Source organism: Phyllostomus hastatus, unplaced genomic scaffold (genome assembly GCF_019186645.2).
Source record: "Phyllostomus hastatus isolate PE091 unplaced genomic scaffold, TTU_PhHast_1.1 phas_contig_210, whole genome shotgun sequence".
NCBI lineage: Eukaryota > Metazoa > Chordata > Mammalia > Chiroptera > Phyllostomidae > Phyllostomus > Phyllostomus hastatus.
This window is the reverse complement of record NW_025333737.1, coordinates 26674431-26690117: the sequence shown is the minus strand read 5'-3', so window position 1 is coordinate 26690117 and position 15687 is coordinate 26674431. Positions and strand designations below refer to the sequence as shown.

The 15687-nt window shown below is 52.3% G+C and overlaps 1 protein-coding gene and 1 non-coding gene across 4 annotated transcripts; one reads left to right on the top strand and one right to left on the bottom strand.

Moving 5' to 3' along the window:
• The first annotated feature begins 2714 nt into the window (after positions 1-2714).
• TRNAQ-UUG lies at positions 2715-2786 on the top strand. The gene has a single exon. It is a non-coding gene; the product is annotated as a tRNA-Gln (tRNA).
• Positions 2787-11022: 8236 nt separating this feature from the next.
• Positions 11023-15622, bottom strand: GNGT2 (G protein subunit gamma transducin 2). 3 transcript variants are annotated; one of them, XM_045836548.1, is made up of 3 exons: positions 15463-15622; positions 13066-13170; positions 11023-12610 (listed from the first exon to the last, which is right to left on the bottom strand). In XM_045836548.1, the coding sequence occupies exons 2-3, from the start codon at positions 13147-13149 to the stop codon at positions 12485-12487; spliced, it is 210 nt and encodes a 69-aa protein (XP_045692504.1). In that variant the 5' UTR covers positions 13150-13170; positions 15463-15622; the 3' UTR covers positions 11023-12484. The 3 variants fall into 3 exon arrangements, with proteins under 3 accessions (XP_045692504.1, XP_045692503.1, XP_045692502.1); XM_045836547.1 differs by lacking the exon at positions 15463-15622 and adding an exon at positions 14905-15040; XM_045836546.1 differs by lacking the exon at positions 15463-15622 and adding an exon at positions 13935-14235.
• Between the last annotated feature and the right edge of the window lie 65 nt (positions 15623-15687).

Here is a 15687-nt window from a genome sequence, read left to right as displayed (position 1 = left end):
CTTGGAGCATCACTGCAACTATTATACTATCCATTTATTGTCTGTTTATACAGGCTCCCAAGAAACTTGGGAGAATATCTTAGAAGTCCCTTATCCTGGGCTTTAGCCCTTTTCTCTTAAAACCTGGCCTCACTGTACTTTCTGAGGTATACTTAGCCCAAGTTCAGCCTTTAGACTGAACCCCACCTCAGGCTAACCCCACCTGGGATAGAGCCCTGACTCCCCCATGCTTAAGGAGCCACCTTGCGGAGGGTTAGAGTCTGTTCTCCGAGACCGCAAAGAGGTCTTTGGGATGTCATGCCCTGTGGACTTCTGTTCAGAGAGACTAGTCCTGCTGGAACAAGGAGATGACATGTTCTCTCTGTTTTCTCCCATCTCTGAGCACAGAATTGGAAGTTGTTTCTTCCTCCTAAGTTCTCCCGGGCCCTCTAAAGGCATTCAGTGAAGTGTTCGGTAAGGCATTAGACACATTCAAAGATCAGCGAGTCCTGGGCCCTGTCCCCAAAGGAATTCGCAGCCCAGCCAAGGAGGGGAGAGAGCAAAGATGGGGCAGACTGAGCCACAGAACACAGTGACCTATACTTCCAGTGAGCAATGACAAAAGCTGGAAGGGAGATGACCTTTCTGTGCTGCTTGAGGAATGCATGAGGAGTCGAGTTTCAGCCAGGGTCTCAGTTGAGCTGGTAAGATTTTTCTCAAGCTGAGGAAGAAGGAGGTGGGAACTGCAGAAGTACGAGGGAATGGGAGTAGAAGTGGGAGGAAGTCACTCCTTCACCCTTGTCCTGGACGGAAGAGACTATTTCCTATATACTTTCAAAGGCTATAATCATCATCTTTTAGGGTTTCTACAGTAGTTTTTGAAAATTAATTGCAATACACTTTCACAGAGCCTTTGTAATAAGGAAATAGATGGGAAAGCGGAAGCCCAGAGATGCTCAAGCCATTTGACATTAAGTCAATTTGATATTAAGTGACTCTGGCCTTAATAGAGGGACACCTTGACCTTACCAAAGGAGCTCAAGGGGAGTTTGGTTCGGTCTTCAAAATGGAGAATTGCTCATTTCCTTTGACAATGTACAAGAGTTACACATTTTTTTCAAGCAATACAGTAAAATAGACCCTCATAAATTCGCTCCCCAGAGATAATTGTCATCAACAGACTTTCCTCAACTTGGGCTGAGAAGGTTGTTGACTGTATGGAGCAGAAATGGACTTTGAGTGCCTTAAGCAGAAAAGGGCCTTGTTGGAAGGGGGCCAGACAGCTCAGAGCACCAATGGGAAAGCAGTCAGGAAAACCGGCAAGAATGAAGGGGGGCGAGGCACCCAGGAACCAAGCCACGGTCAAGAACCTAGACAGCCTGGTTAGGATGCCACTTCTGCCGCCAGTGGATGTGGATGGATGGCTACCATCAATCACAGCTCCTGTGATGCCGGGGGTCACAGCCACCACCAGCAGCAGAACAAGTTCTAAAACATCCCTGCTTCTGGGATGTTTTGGAATCTTAGAACTGGATTCTAAGTCCCATTGGCCAAGCTAAGGACACACACTTCCACTCTGGCTCCCAGAAGCCTGGAGAATAGTCTGTCTGGAGACAGCCCTGCCGCCCAGACCCACACGGTTGGATGCCTCAAGAAAGAGGAGCAAATACATGGCCAATGTTTATTACGTAGGCACGCAGCTTTTCTGTATACATGGGGTTTTATTATACATGCTAATTGGTAAGTAGATTTTTTTGTTTAGGCCCGTATCTCTTTTCATGTTAATACAATAACTCATCCCTTAAATTCCTGCAGAGTATTTATCATATAGATAGACAGTATCTGTTTAATCAGTTTTCACTTAATGGGCATTTAGTGTCTATTCTTTCCTGTTATAAGTAACACAGCGAGACCATCCCGAACGTTTGCACTTGTCCCAGTCGTTCTTTAGGTCAAGTTCCAAAAGTGAAATTGCCGAGTCAAACGGCGTGTAAAATTTTATCTGTCTCCCGATATACGTAAAGGAACATTATCCATTTATACTTTTACTAAAATTAATGAGAAAATCCAAAACAGATCCTCTCTCTTTCACTGATCTGATTGTAACCACGTACCAAGTAGCTTTGAGAGTTGAACACGAAACTGGAAGTGAAACCTTCCGTGCAGAACTCCGCTGCTTCCAGCCACGTGAGGCTCCAGGTATCCCGTGGGGTGCACTCCCCAACCAGAGTCTCGTGCCTGGCGCGCTCGGGTTTTGAACCCTGGTCCCCTCACGTGCCAGTCCGCTTTCCTCTCCACTCGGCTAAACTACCCCCTTCAGAGCATGCGTTTGTAAATAAATAAATAAACAAACAAGTACGAAGCCCAGGATGCGGGCGCCGAACTTCCTGCTGGGGGGCTGGGAACTGGAAGCGGCCTCGGCCTCCAGCCGGGCCAGGCATCGCCGGCCGCGTCTACCAAGGAGCGCCCTCGCCAGCTTGCCGTCCCCCCGGCTTCCTGGGACGCACGGGCCGTGACCTCGGGAGGACAGCAGGAAGAGGGGAAGCAAATGACATCCCGGGACCAAAAAGACGCGGGACGCCGAAGCCCGCGTTTTTCGCTTCCGCCCGCTGGTGCCTCCTCCGGCCCAGCGCCCAGGTCAGGCGAACCCGACATTAGCCACCACTTTGTAAAGACAAGTCGGCCCTCTGATTATATGATTTGAGAAGAAGCCCGGCCGCCTAAAGCAGCCAGCAGGTCCCATGGTGTAATGGTTAGCACTCTGGACTTTGAATCCAGCGATCCGAGTTCAAATCTCGGTGGGACCTCTCCAAATGTTTTTGGTTCTGCAATTTCTGTTTTGGGGATAAATGGCGGCAACAATCACTTCGAGCTGTGCCGCTGCCCCTGCGACCTGCCGGACTGCGGTTTAGGGTCCCTCCCCTTCTCTTGAGATGCTTTCATTTCATGGCCGGCCCATGGGTCTCAGTGCGCATGCGTAAGAGTCGGGGAGGAAAAACAAGTGTCGGTGGGAAACTACACTGGAGGGGACAGACGGAGGAACCAGAAGGATCCCGGGGATTCTACTTCGGGCGCGCAACAGCGGCGGAACGCGATACATTTCTGTTGTGTTGCATAAACCGGGACGAACTGACTCCACCGAGCCAAGCGGAGCGCGAAGGAATGACAAGCTGGGGAGGAGGGTGTGGTTCGGGGGTCAGTCTAAGATGTGAGTCGGTCGGATATGAAGTGTGTGCGGGTCTGTTTTGGTGGTACGGTATTCAAGCAGGAGACAGTCATTTCTGTGTCTTTTTCTTCTTTTACAGATTCTTTAAAATTTTTTAATTCAAAGTTTACATTCAATATTAATTTTGTATTAACTTCAGGTATGCAGTATAGTGGTTAGACAGTCATATACATTATGTTCCCCCGGACATTTCTGGTACTCAACTGGCACCATACATAGTTATTACAATATTATCGACTACTATGCCGTACAATGTCTTTACTCTTTTTAATTTTTAAAAACGGATTTGAGAGAGAGAAACATCAATTTGTTGTTCCACTTGTTTATGTATTCATTGATTGCATCTTGTATATGCCCTGACGGGTGATTGAACCCGAAACCTTGGTGTATCTGGATGATGCTCTAACCAACTGAGTCTTTCTTAAAGACTTAAAGGGCACAAAGTCTTTCTTAAGAAAAAAAAAATCTTTTAATCAATTCCAGAGAGAGGGGAAGGGAGGGAGAAAGAGAGGGAGAGAAGCATGGACGTGAGACAGAAACATGGATCGGTTGCCTCTTGCACATGCTCCAAATGGGAACTGAACCCGCAACCCAGGCATATTGCCCCCACCTGGGATGGAATCGCCAACACTGGCCCGAGCCATTCTGCGTCTTTCAGTGGAGGGTCGGGGCGGGGAGTGGGGGATCCTTAGTTAAGCTATCCATTCCTCAATCTGTCTCGGTGGGTCAGGTTACCTCTCCCGTCAGTTTCTCATCATATTAATGCACTATTTCTCCTGAGCAGAGGGTAGGGATCTCTATATGGCTCACCAGCAGGGCTGAGCCAATCTCTATACTGGCAAATCTGTCTTGAAGCCGTGTTTTGGGTGCTGACCAGGTCCACGTGATTTGCAGGAAAGGGTGTACTTTGGAAGAGCAGGCAAAAGACGTTCAGGGAGTGCTGTGTTCTTTGATTGGCATCCAGGTTTTGAGAGCTGTGTGTCTCTCTGGGATAAGTGACGAGGGAGCCCACTGATGCATTTGTGACCTCCCCACGGGGTGACTGGCAGGCACTGTGGTTATAGTTCCCGCCCCTTGGGAAGATGCCCTGGTAACAGAGAAGCTCCTCCCATTGATTCAGAGCAATCTGAATCTGTCCCCGGACCGCTCCTCTCTCTACTCCATCACACGCTGCACACTCCTTAAAGGTTTGAATGGATTTGTGCGTGTGAGCCATCCCAGCCTCAAAAGTACCTAGGCATGAGAGGTGGGAGGACTTGCTCTACCAGATATTAAAGCCTGTTGTCAACCATAAACTATAGGAATTGACAGTGTGATACTGGTGCGGGGATACTGTGCAAACATACCCATGGAGCAGAATGGAAAACCCGGATGCAGCGCCGCACATACTTGGACAAGTGATTTATGACAAAGGTAGCACAACAGGGCAGTAGACAAAGGACCTACTTTTCAATAAATTATCCTGGGACAATGAATGTCATATGGGAAAATATGAGGTCAAGTTATACTAAGCAGGGCAATAAATTCCAGGTGAACTGTAGACCTTTGAAAGGAAAAGCAATAAAGCTTTTGGAAGACAACATAGGAAAATATTTTCATCACCTCAGAGTAGAGAAAGTCTTAAACAAGACACAGAATGTTCTAAAAGTTTCATCTATGTCATCATATTAATATGACATTATATGTTCTTCTTATCAAAGACCTCAATAGGAAAGTGAAAAGGGCCCTGGCTGGTGTGGCTCAGGGGACTGAGCGCTGGCCTATGAACCAAAGGTCGCCGGTTCAATGCCCAGTCAGGGCACATGCCTGAGTTGTGGGCCAGGTCAGGTCCCCAGTGGGAGGCACGTGAGAGGCAACCACACATTGATGTTTCTCTCCCTCTCTTTCTCGCTCCCTTCCTCCCTGCCCAAAAGTCAATACCCAAGAGAAAAGAAAAACAGCCTAATGGGAAAACAGCAAAAGTCTTGAAATGGCCCTTTACAAGGAAAGTCAATAATAATGGACATACCATTAGTCATCAGGAAAGTGCAAATTAAAAGTGAGCTGCCACTTCACGCTCACGAGAATGACAACGCTGGATGGTGCCCACAGAGAGGGACTAAGAATAAAGATCTTTCACTCTGAGCCAGTATAAGGCACTTGGAGGATTCCAAGCCTCACACAAAGACATTGATACATTGCCTCCTGTGATGGTACTTAACCCACATTTAATGAAACACTCAGGAGCTCGCCGCCATCCCCGCTGTCCCTCCCCCTCCCAGCTCCAGCGTCTCTGAAACCCCCTCCACCTTCCCTCCTCTTTCCAACCCTAGTAGCTCAGGGTCCCTCGACCTCCCTAACAGTCTGAGAAGGCCTGTCCAATCGTTTTCTTCTCTTGAAGGGCCCCCAGGAACAGCATTTTCCAGAAGATGGCGCCTGCAGCCTATTGTTCCTGGCCAGAGTCACCAGCAGAGGGCAGACTGCCAGGACCACTGGGGAAGCCAGGCCTTCGCTGGATCCCCTGGGCAGTCCATTATCTTCTTCGTTTATTCTTTGTACATTGCATAATGTACACAGAACACTTATCACGCCTCCTCCCACACAGCAAACCCATCAGTGATGTAACAGGCAGCGCCATTCAACACCCGTTTGTTGAGCGCCCACCATGTTCTAGGAGCTGGAAACACAAACGTCGAAGACTTGACCCATGCCCTCAAAGGGCTTCAACTCTTGACCGATAAATCAGAGACTAAAGTCGAGTGTAAAATGAAAAGCAATAGACTCAGGAGCATTTGTGGACACAAAGGGAAGTGAAATCCAACTAGGTATGGTTTAAAAAAAAATCCAGACAAAAGCTCAGAACGGCACGGAAGTGCTACCGTTTGTGTAAAAAGGAGGAGAACATTCGTATGTATTGGCTTGTACCTGAGAGCCCTGGCTGGTGTGGCTCGCTGGACTGAGCACCGGCCTGCGAACCAAAGGGTGGCTGGCTGATTCCCAGTCGGGGCGCGTGCCTGGGTTGTGGGTCAGGTCCCCAGTGCACAAGACCTCAGACAAGCCCTGCAGACAAGACCTCATCCCTCCAGACTGCAGGCGTGGGATCCAGGAGGCACTAGGGGTGAGAAGAGGGGAGGGCTGGACTGTCTGGTTCCCTAGGAAGGATTTCAGCTTCTACCAGCTTCAGAAGCTGAGCCCTGAACTTCCCAGTCAGCTCTGCCCCCTCTTCCCCTCCCCTCCTTCTAAGGCCTGGGGATCCCATCTCGAGGGGCTTCCCTGAATGTGTAGAAGAAAGGTGATACAGAACTTGACCCTGAGTTATCCCAATTGATGTAGGTGGACCAGGGAATCAGGAGCCTTCCACCTTCTTTCTCCCTCTTCCCAACCTGACATCATTTCACTACTCAGGTTCATCATAATGTCAACCATCCAGGCTCTGCTGGTGGCCTCGCCTCTCCGCCCCTCCCTTCTCCGCCCTTTCCAGGGCCCTCCTGCCTCCACCCCAGCCCGCATTGCCGGTGTTCTCCAAGCTCTGTTTTTAGCCTCTTCTCACTTGGATCCAAGCAGCCTTCTTGAGCGGTGTCTCCTATTTTCGTACTATCAGCGGCCACCTCTCAGCGGTTCCCAGCAGGGCTCAAGGGACAGGAGGAGAAGCCTGCGGGAGTCATTTAGAGCCACCCAGTGGAGTGGCACAGCTATTCACTGAGTCATCCCAGAAAGGGACTTGAAGTTCCCTGGCTATCCTCCAACATTCAATCTCTAAACCCTGAAAATCTTCCTTCCCAATGATCTCTGCAATCATCACCTTTTCTCTGTCCTGAAGCCATTTTCCTGATTCAGTCCCTAATCACGTCTGAGTGCCTGGGTCCCAGGATTCCACTTTCTCTGGGAACTACCCTGCTCAGGGGCCACCGGGAGTCATCAGGGACAGGAACTCCTTCCTCTCTGATTCCTGGGGAGCGAATGAGGTTCTGGTCAGACGGTCAGGTCCTAGAGAACAATTGAAGAACTGAAGACGAGGGTATCGGATATCGGGAGAGAGCTATGTGGCTGGTCCCCTTAGGGTGAGCTCAGAGACTGAAAGTATTCAAGTGACACGAACAGGTTTACCAGAAGCCTCCCTGTACAAGAGGCTCTTTAGAAGTGTGCTGGGGCTCTGGCTGGCATGGCTCAGTGGACTGAGTGCCAGTCTGAGAACCCAAAGGTCACTGGCTCGATTCCCAGTCAGGGCACATGCCTGGGTTGCGGGCCGGGTCCCAAGTTGGAGGCGTGCGAGAGGCAACCCATCCATGTATCTCCCCCACATTGATGTTTCTCTTTCTTTCTCCTTCCCTGCCTCTCTCTCTAAAAATAAATAAATAAAATCTTAAAAAGAAAAAAAAATTGAACTCCACCAGGCTAGATGGGGCTCATGAAACAAAGCAGCCAGAGAGGCAGTGATAGTAGACTTCGGTGTTGGAAAATTTTAGTTTAGGTAATAGCTAATAAGCTTAGTAATCAATGCATATAAAAGCTTTTGTTCCAGAAACTGAAGGCATGACCCACCCTGACTGCAGGAGACCATAAGCAGGCCCACCTTTGTTCCTCAGGAGAACCACGAGCAATTCACGATGATATCTGAGCCATTGTACTCCGGAGTGAGATGACCACGCCCAGGACACAGCTAAGACCACCGCCCAGGGGGAGGATGCTGGAGTTGGGTGGTTTTTTAATCCAATGAACTTCTCCCGGAATTTCGAACCCCCTCACCACACCTTGTTTATTCCCTGCTGTAAAAACCTTGGCCTGGAAAGAAAAGACAAGATGGTCTGTTAAGGTATGAACCCGCCCTTTTCTCAGGTCGCCGGCCATCTGAATAAAAGATTCGATCTCTGACTCTGCTTATTGGGTTTGGGAGTGACAAGCAGCCTGAACGCCGGTGTCTTTTCCGGTTTCAGCAGGATCAGAGCTTATGCATGAGCTTCCCTCACCGAGGCCAGCGCAACTCTACCGACGGGCCAGCGATGGTGACAACCCAGAGCACCAGCCAGTTCCCTGGTGGCAGGTCAATGTCCCTGGGACAGGCACTAATTCAGGAATGGGATTTCCGTTCCTTGCCGGTCACGTCCCTGCCGACACTGCCGACTGTGGACCCGTGCGGGGTCTTCCAGAGGGCCGGGCGGTGCTAGACCCTCCTCTCTCCCGGGCGCTCTTCCCAGCAGAAGTCAGACCGACGCTAAATGTGATGTGGATCCTGGAGCAGGAACATGACACTAGTGGGAAAGCTAGGGGAACTCAAACAAAGTCCGGAGCTTAGTTAATGCTATTGTACCAACGTTAATGTCTTAGTTTTAATAAAAGTGTCATGGTTATGTAAGATACTAACACTAGAGGAAGCTGGGGAAAGGCGCGTGGGAATTCTGTGCTCGATTTGCCATGCTCTGTAAATCTGAAATGATTTCAAAATGAAACTACTGGATTTTCAAAAAGAAGTAAGGCAAGGGGCTCCTGTCAATGGGATTTGCTGATCTCGCCGTGTGTCCGTCACTGGAAGCTGGTGGCTTTACAGAGTGGCGGGCTGGCCTGGTGAAGCCCCAGTGTGGTGCCGGCTAGGAGACATCGCTTAGCAGGGATGAGGCGCTGTCACGAGGCTGCCGAGTGTGCTCTGAACTGACCCAGTGACAGCAGACAGTGCTTTTCTCCCCAGGCTGAAAAACTCCAAGGTGGGGTAGAAGTGGGGACCGCTGGCTTGGATTACACAAGGACCAGCTCTCACAGTGGTTCTTCTCCTCTTCTCAGCTTACTCCTGGGAAGGTCCCAACCGGCAGGGAAGGAATGCTGTCCCCAGGGCACAGAATAATAACTCTTTTGACGTGGAAGCTGAGATTGCCCTCAGCCCTTTGAAGCTCCTCCTGGAACCGGGACCACAAACAGGACAACATACAGGAGCTCTGAGCGTTGGGGCCCTCCTGTGGCCAGGAGGTGTTTGGGCGGGGCCAGGAGACCGCCTGGGGCACCACACCCTAAGTAAAGGTGTGATTTTTTTTTTTATAAGTCTAAGGTTGTTGTGCGGTTTTTTTAAGATTTTATTTATTTATTTTTAGAGAGGGAAGGGAGGGAGAAAGAGAGAGAGAGAAACATCAAGGTGTGGTTGTTGGGGGCCGTGGCCTGCAACCCAGGCATGTGCCCTGACTGGGAGTCGAACCTGAGTTTGTTTGTTTTTTTAAGATTTTATTTATTTATTTTTAGACAGAGGGGAATCGGAGAGAGGGGTGGGGGACAGAAACACCAATGTGTGGTTGCCTCTCGTATGCCCCCAACTGGGGACCTGGTTGGCAACCCAGGTATGTGCCCTGACTGGGATTTGAACTACCAACCTTTTGGTTCACAGGCGGGCACTCAATTCACTGAGCCACTCCAGCCAGGGCTAAAGGTACTATTCTACCCAGAGCCCCACCAAGAGTTCAGACTCCTCAGGAATAAAGGTTGGATTCACCCCCTGGACCCTGCACTTCAACCAGTGAGACTGTCCCTGAAGGCAGAAGACGGGGACTAGGGGTGGAAGAAGGGAGCCATAGCCGTCCGGTCCACAGCCCCATGGCTGTAGCCCCAGCTGGCTTTCCTTTCCTACTGCTGGAGCCACATGGGATATTTACCTTTCCCCATTTAGAAAATTAACTATTGTTATATCTCAATGTGCCCTGGCTGGTGTGGCTCAGTGGACTGAGTGCCAGCCCGCGAATCAAAGGGTGTCCCGTTTCATTCCCAGTCAGGGCACCTGCCTGGGTGGCAGGCCAGGCCCCCAGTGGGGGCGCATGAGAGGCAACCACACATTGCTATTTCTCTCCCTCTCTTTCTCCTTCCCTTCCCCTCTCTATAAAATAAATAAATAAAATCTTTAAAAAAAAATAAGTAAATGTTTCTCTTTCTCATTCCTCATCTTTCCCTCTCAACGTGAGCAGCTGAGTCTATTTCAGGTTGCGGGAATTAAGAAAGGAACAGACCCTCCTTGGGAGACCCTGGATTCTGACCGGCGGCCTAGGACCTCACCAGGAGCAGGGCATGCCCTTGGGCTGTGGCACTCTGGGAGGGGAGGCCTGCGTGAGTTGGCAGCTCCGTGTTATCACTGTATTAGGTTAAACTTGTTTTCAGATATTTGCTTTCAATCCTATCTAGTAATCTCCCAAGCCAGAAACTTGTACTTCATCCATGATGACTCCCTCCCTTCCACCCTTCACTTGACAAGACCTCCAGACCTGAAAACTTCCTTTTCCGAAGAACTCTTTGCCCCATCTCCTTTTCGAGATTTATGGCCACTGCCCTATTTCACATCCCCCCGATCTGATACTCATCTCCATGTCCCTGGACTTCTACTTTCCCTTTTCAGTCTTTTAAAAAAGATTTTGTTTATTTATTTTTAAAGAGAAGGGAAGGGAGGGAGAAAGAGAAGGAGAGAAACATCGATGCCTGGTCGCCTCTTACGTGCCCCCTACTGGAGACCTGGCCCACAACCCAGGCATGTGCCCTGACTAGGAATCGAACTGGTGACCCTTTGGTTTACAGGCTGGCACTCAATCCACTGAGCCACACCAGCCAGGGCCCCCTTTTCAATCTTATCGAAAGCCAAAACCTTCTAAAGGCAAGCATTACCGAATTACTCCCAGCAGCCAAGGTTGTTTAGTAAAGCAAACAAGATTCCTTGGGTCACCCCCACCCCCACCCCCACCTCTTCAACAGCAAATCCTAGGACCTAGGCCTTTCTCTTGACATTCCAACAACTCCAATCTGATGGGTGTTTGGATTCAACACCCCTCCCCCACCACGCGCACAGGCGTGCGCGCGCACACACACACACACACACACACATTTATGCCTCGGATTCTACTCTACCTTCAACCCGACTTGCCATCCATCCACAAGCTAACTGTTTAGGACTCCGCTCAGGACATCACCTCCTTCTAGAAGCCTTCCCTGTCAGTCCTCTCCCAGGGTGCAACACACCCATTCGGCTGGACCGGGAGGCCCTCCTGCGGGTCCCCATCACAACCCGCACTGACCCCTCCGCCGTTGCTCTGACCGTGCTGTCCCGTGAGCGCGTGTCTGTGGCTCTCTTAGACAGTCATCGCTCTCTCCTGCATCCGACCCCCAGCCCTTCCGGGGATCCAGCCGCCCTTCTGCTCAGCAAAGCCTGTCTCTCCACTACTTAACTGTCTTCCTAGGCTTTGCATTGCCCTAAGGGTGGAGAGAAAGTTCTTACCCGATCTCCTGGCCCAGTCCTTCAACGCTTGACCCAGCCTCCCTCTCCAACCTCACGTTTAACCACTTCCCGTTGTTCCCCCTCCCCCACTGGCCTGCCACCGCTCGGGCCCCCTCGTGTGGTTCTCTGGATGTCTGTCTGCCTGCTGTGTGTGTCTGCACCACCCTTGACTTTCCTTTCCCCATGGCAACACTTAATGATTTAACTGTAAATGCTACTTTTTTAATCGTCACCCGAGGATATGCTTATCGATTCTTCAGAGAGAGAGGAGGGGAGAAAGAGAAACATCCATCGGTTGCCTTCCGTCTGCACCCGCCGTGGGGGATCAAACCTGCAAACTGAGCGCAAGCCCTCACCGGGGACTGAGCCGTCAACCGTTTGGTACATGGGGTGGCGGGCGACACTCCAAGCCAGGAGCCACCCGTCCAGGGCCTAACTGTAAACTCTTTGTTCCCTGTCTTCTCTGCTAAATCCTTCGAAGAGAGGTGCCACGTTAGTCCCGCTCGCTCTACTATCCCTGAGGCCCGGGGCCCGACAGACCCCCAATCATATGAAACAAATCATGAAATCATAGTCTCTTGGTTAGCAGGCCACCCAGGGCGATCTAAACGACTCGGAGGAGGGCCACCAGAGTGGACATGAGATGGGAAAAGGACCTCCCGTCTCTCCCGTCTTCCATCCGAACCACTCTGAGGAGAGTGCTGGACCCTAGGAAGGGCGTGGAGGGGAGAATGGGAGAGGTCCCAAGGCGGAGTAAATGTCTCCTCAGGCCTGTGCCCTGGGGTCTCAGGGTATCATCGGCTCTGCAGACCGCACCACGCATGGGGTCAGTGTTTCCCAGTGGGGTCAGCAGAGATTCAGCAGGCAGAGGAAATAATGGCAGAAAAGACTTGAAAATGGGGTTGAGAGATGGATCCGCAACACACGCAGCCAGATAGCTTTACTCATTCCGGGACCAAGAGAAGGGGGGGCGGGATTCACTGACTCGCTGGGTGTCCCGGGGCAGCTGGCTCTGGGCGAGGAGCTCGGCCGAGACGGGCCAGTCAGGGTGACGGGCCCAGGCACCATCAGCTTATCCTACAAGCGCCTTTCTCCTTGAAGGGGTTCTTGTCTTCAGGGATGCCTCTGAGAAGAGGGTCGTTTCCCGCTTGGGCCTCCACATACTCCTTGATTTCCTTTCCTGTCTTGGAAATCTGCAAGAAAGCAAAGCAAGCTTTCAACCCCTTGTGTATTGCTCAGGATCCATGACTTGGTCAGTCCCAAGGCAACAGACTTCTGGACAGGGTGGGGACGGTGGCCAGAGAGGAGGAAGACAAAAGGAACAGGCAGGTGGGGAGAGGGCTGTCAGTTCCTTGGCCAGAACCACCAAGCCTGACCTGCTTGCAAGGGATGCTGGGCCAGGCCCAGTGCAGAGACAGGGCTGGGCAGGCTCAGAGGCTGTCTCCTGTGCACCTGCATGGGGTCAAACCCCAGCCTCCTTCCACATCCCACCTACCGCGTTCCAGAGGCGCCTCCTGCCCCTTCCACTGCCCTGGAGAGGTCCCACCACCCCATCGTCCATCGCCTCCTCCTTCAAGTCCCAGCCCCACGAGGAATAGAAAGGGATGGAGAGGAGGAGGCAGGGGAGGGGAGGGAAGAGGAGGCTCACCGGAGCTCTCGGGTTCCTCACTTCCTTCTTCAGCTGCTCCACCTCCATCCTTAACAGCCCCTTCTCACTGAGCTCCTGGGCCATCCCACCCTGGAGAGACGGGTCCTGGAAAGGATTTCACGGCCAAAATTGCAAATTCCCCCCTGCCCCCCGGCTCCCGCAGCTCCCTCCTCTGCACTCTCTACACCTCAACTTACTCCTACCTCTTCCCTGCCAGGCCCCTCCGTTCAGGCCCGTCATTGCTTACTGCATCGTCCCCACCTCACCTCCACCCTGCGCCTAGTCTCAGGAGATGAGAAGGCTCCCCTTCTGATGGGGGAGACACGGTCTCTGCCCTCGAATAAGGACCTGTTCCTGGAGGAACAGGAGTCAAGTATGGGGAAGGGAGAGCGCAAGGGCTTCTTTCAGGGAGGCAGATTGGGAAGCAAATTGTCAGTGCACGTGTCACACAGGTGGAAGTTGTGAGGGAGCCCCGGGTCCTGTCCTGGGACAGGGAACCCCAGTGGTTCCGAGAAGGGCTCTGGGGCCCGTCCGACTTCCACTTCGATCCCAGCTCTGCCGCTTCCAAGCTGTGAGGCCTTAGGGAAGCCACTCAGGCTCCTTGAGTCTTAGTTTCCCCATCTGTAAAATGGGTACAATAGTAGTCTCTACCTTATAGGAATAGTGGGAGTGCTAAAAAGATAATGCATCTAAAATATTTTAATACACCACCTGGCACATAATGAACACAATACATTTATTATTATTACTATCATCATCATCATCGTCCTCATCGTCATTACACAATCATCTGGAAGGCCTGTCCGGCGCCTAACCTCCATAATTCTCAGACTAGATCCCAGCCCAGTACCAACCCCAACCCCTCTCACCTGCCAAGAAAGAGCGAGCTCTTTAAGTCACTTCTGCCCGGCCCGGACAAGATGGTGTTTGAGCCTCCCAGCCCCCGGGCAGCCGACAGTCTTTGGATAAAGCAGATGGTCTGGAAGCCCAAATCTCTGATGCCTAAGCTGATCACGGGCTCAAGTTTCTAAGCCCATCGGTCGGCTGAGCCTCCGAGCTCTCACTGCCGCCCAGGCAGACACCCTGCCCCCTGCGTGAGCTCCACTCCTCCAGTGACCCCTCTGGTTAGAGCCTGTTTCCCCAGTCCTCACCCTGCAGCCTGGCATGCCCCCTCCCCCTGCTTTCCGTTCCTCCCAGGCCCTCCCCTCCCCGGCCTCTGACACTGCACTTTCTTCCCGATGAGGCGAGTCCTAGATCAGCTCCTAACTTCCCTCACCCCAGAAGCCTTTGTGTGCTGGATTGGAGCCCCCCCGATTTCACTTTATATGGTTCCCCCAGCTCGCTCTTCATTCACTCATCCAGTCAAAATGTGCTCACACAGGATGCCATGTCCATCAGCACTTGGGGCCATGGCCACCTTGAACACCCCTATCCCTGCCTCTTGGCTTCATGCTTCCCTCTGAGCCCTGGGCGTGGGTCCCATGCACAGGGTCACGTGGGTCATGTGGGTCATGTGGTCACAGGGCACGTGCCCTGATCTTTCTCTTGTGATTCCTCCCAGGACCATCCAAGATGACAGACTTTGAGCTCCTGTCCAGTGACAAGGGGACCCCTCGAGGAGCAGACGTTAAGGGACCAATAGGGTCAGTGAGTGATCCTCTTTTTCTCCTGCCTCTAGGATGACAGGCTGGGTGCTGGGAGGGGTGGGGAGGGGGCCCGGGATCCATCCTAACCACCCCCCTGACCCCCGCTCCAGGATCTCTAAGAAACTGAGAAAGGACAGGACCCTGGAGGCCATTGAGGCTAACTCCTGGTTAATGCGAGAAGTAGAGCACCTACCTCTGCCCGCCGCTCGGTGCTCTGTCCGCCGCCGCTTCCTAACCCTGACCAGTTCCTCTGGTTCCTCTGGTACTTCTCAAAGCCAAGTCCTTTCTGCTGTCTAATCCAGGTCCCTCACCCTACACTTGGCCCGTTTCAACTCGTCCTGCCTCCATCGGGCAGAGCCTACGCACGAGGCCTTTGTCGTGGGTAGCCCTGCAGAGGCTCGGTGACACATTTCAGGGCGCCGCTGGCCGTGTCTTCCTGGTGTCCAGCCCGACGACTCCTGTCGCTGCTGCATTGTCTGTTTCCCATTGCCGCTGCTCCGCCGCCCTGCAGGCCCCCAGCGTGACAGGTCCCCATATCCTCTCCACCCTGCGCTCTCCTGTCTCTTGGTGACTCATCCCTGGGCTTCCCAAGGAAGCGCCCACCCTCTGTCCTTTCCTCCCCTTCCATGAGTGGAAAATCCATCTCCACCCCCTGCCCCAGAGCCAGCCAACCCCCTTCCTCCACAATCTACCACCCCCACCCCCAACAGTTTCCTCTCCAGGCCCAGGGAGCAATCACAGACGCCCCGACCTTGGCTTCCTCTGCTGGGAGGGATTGGGGGGCTGGGCCCCCAAAGGAGCCACTGGCTTCCCCCTTCCTCTGGGCAGGGGACAGAAAGGCGCAGTCCCAGGGAGCGGGGACCGACTTCCTCTTGTCCCGGAATGAGCATGCCTGACCTTTGCAGGCAGGTTTGGGTCTGTCACGAAGAGGAAACCAAAAGCGGTGAGAGGGAAGGCAGAGCAGCCAATCAAGGGC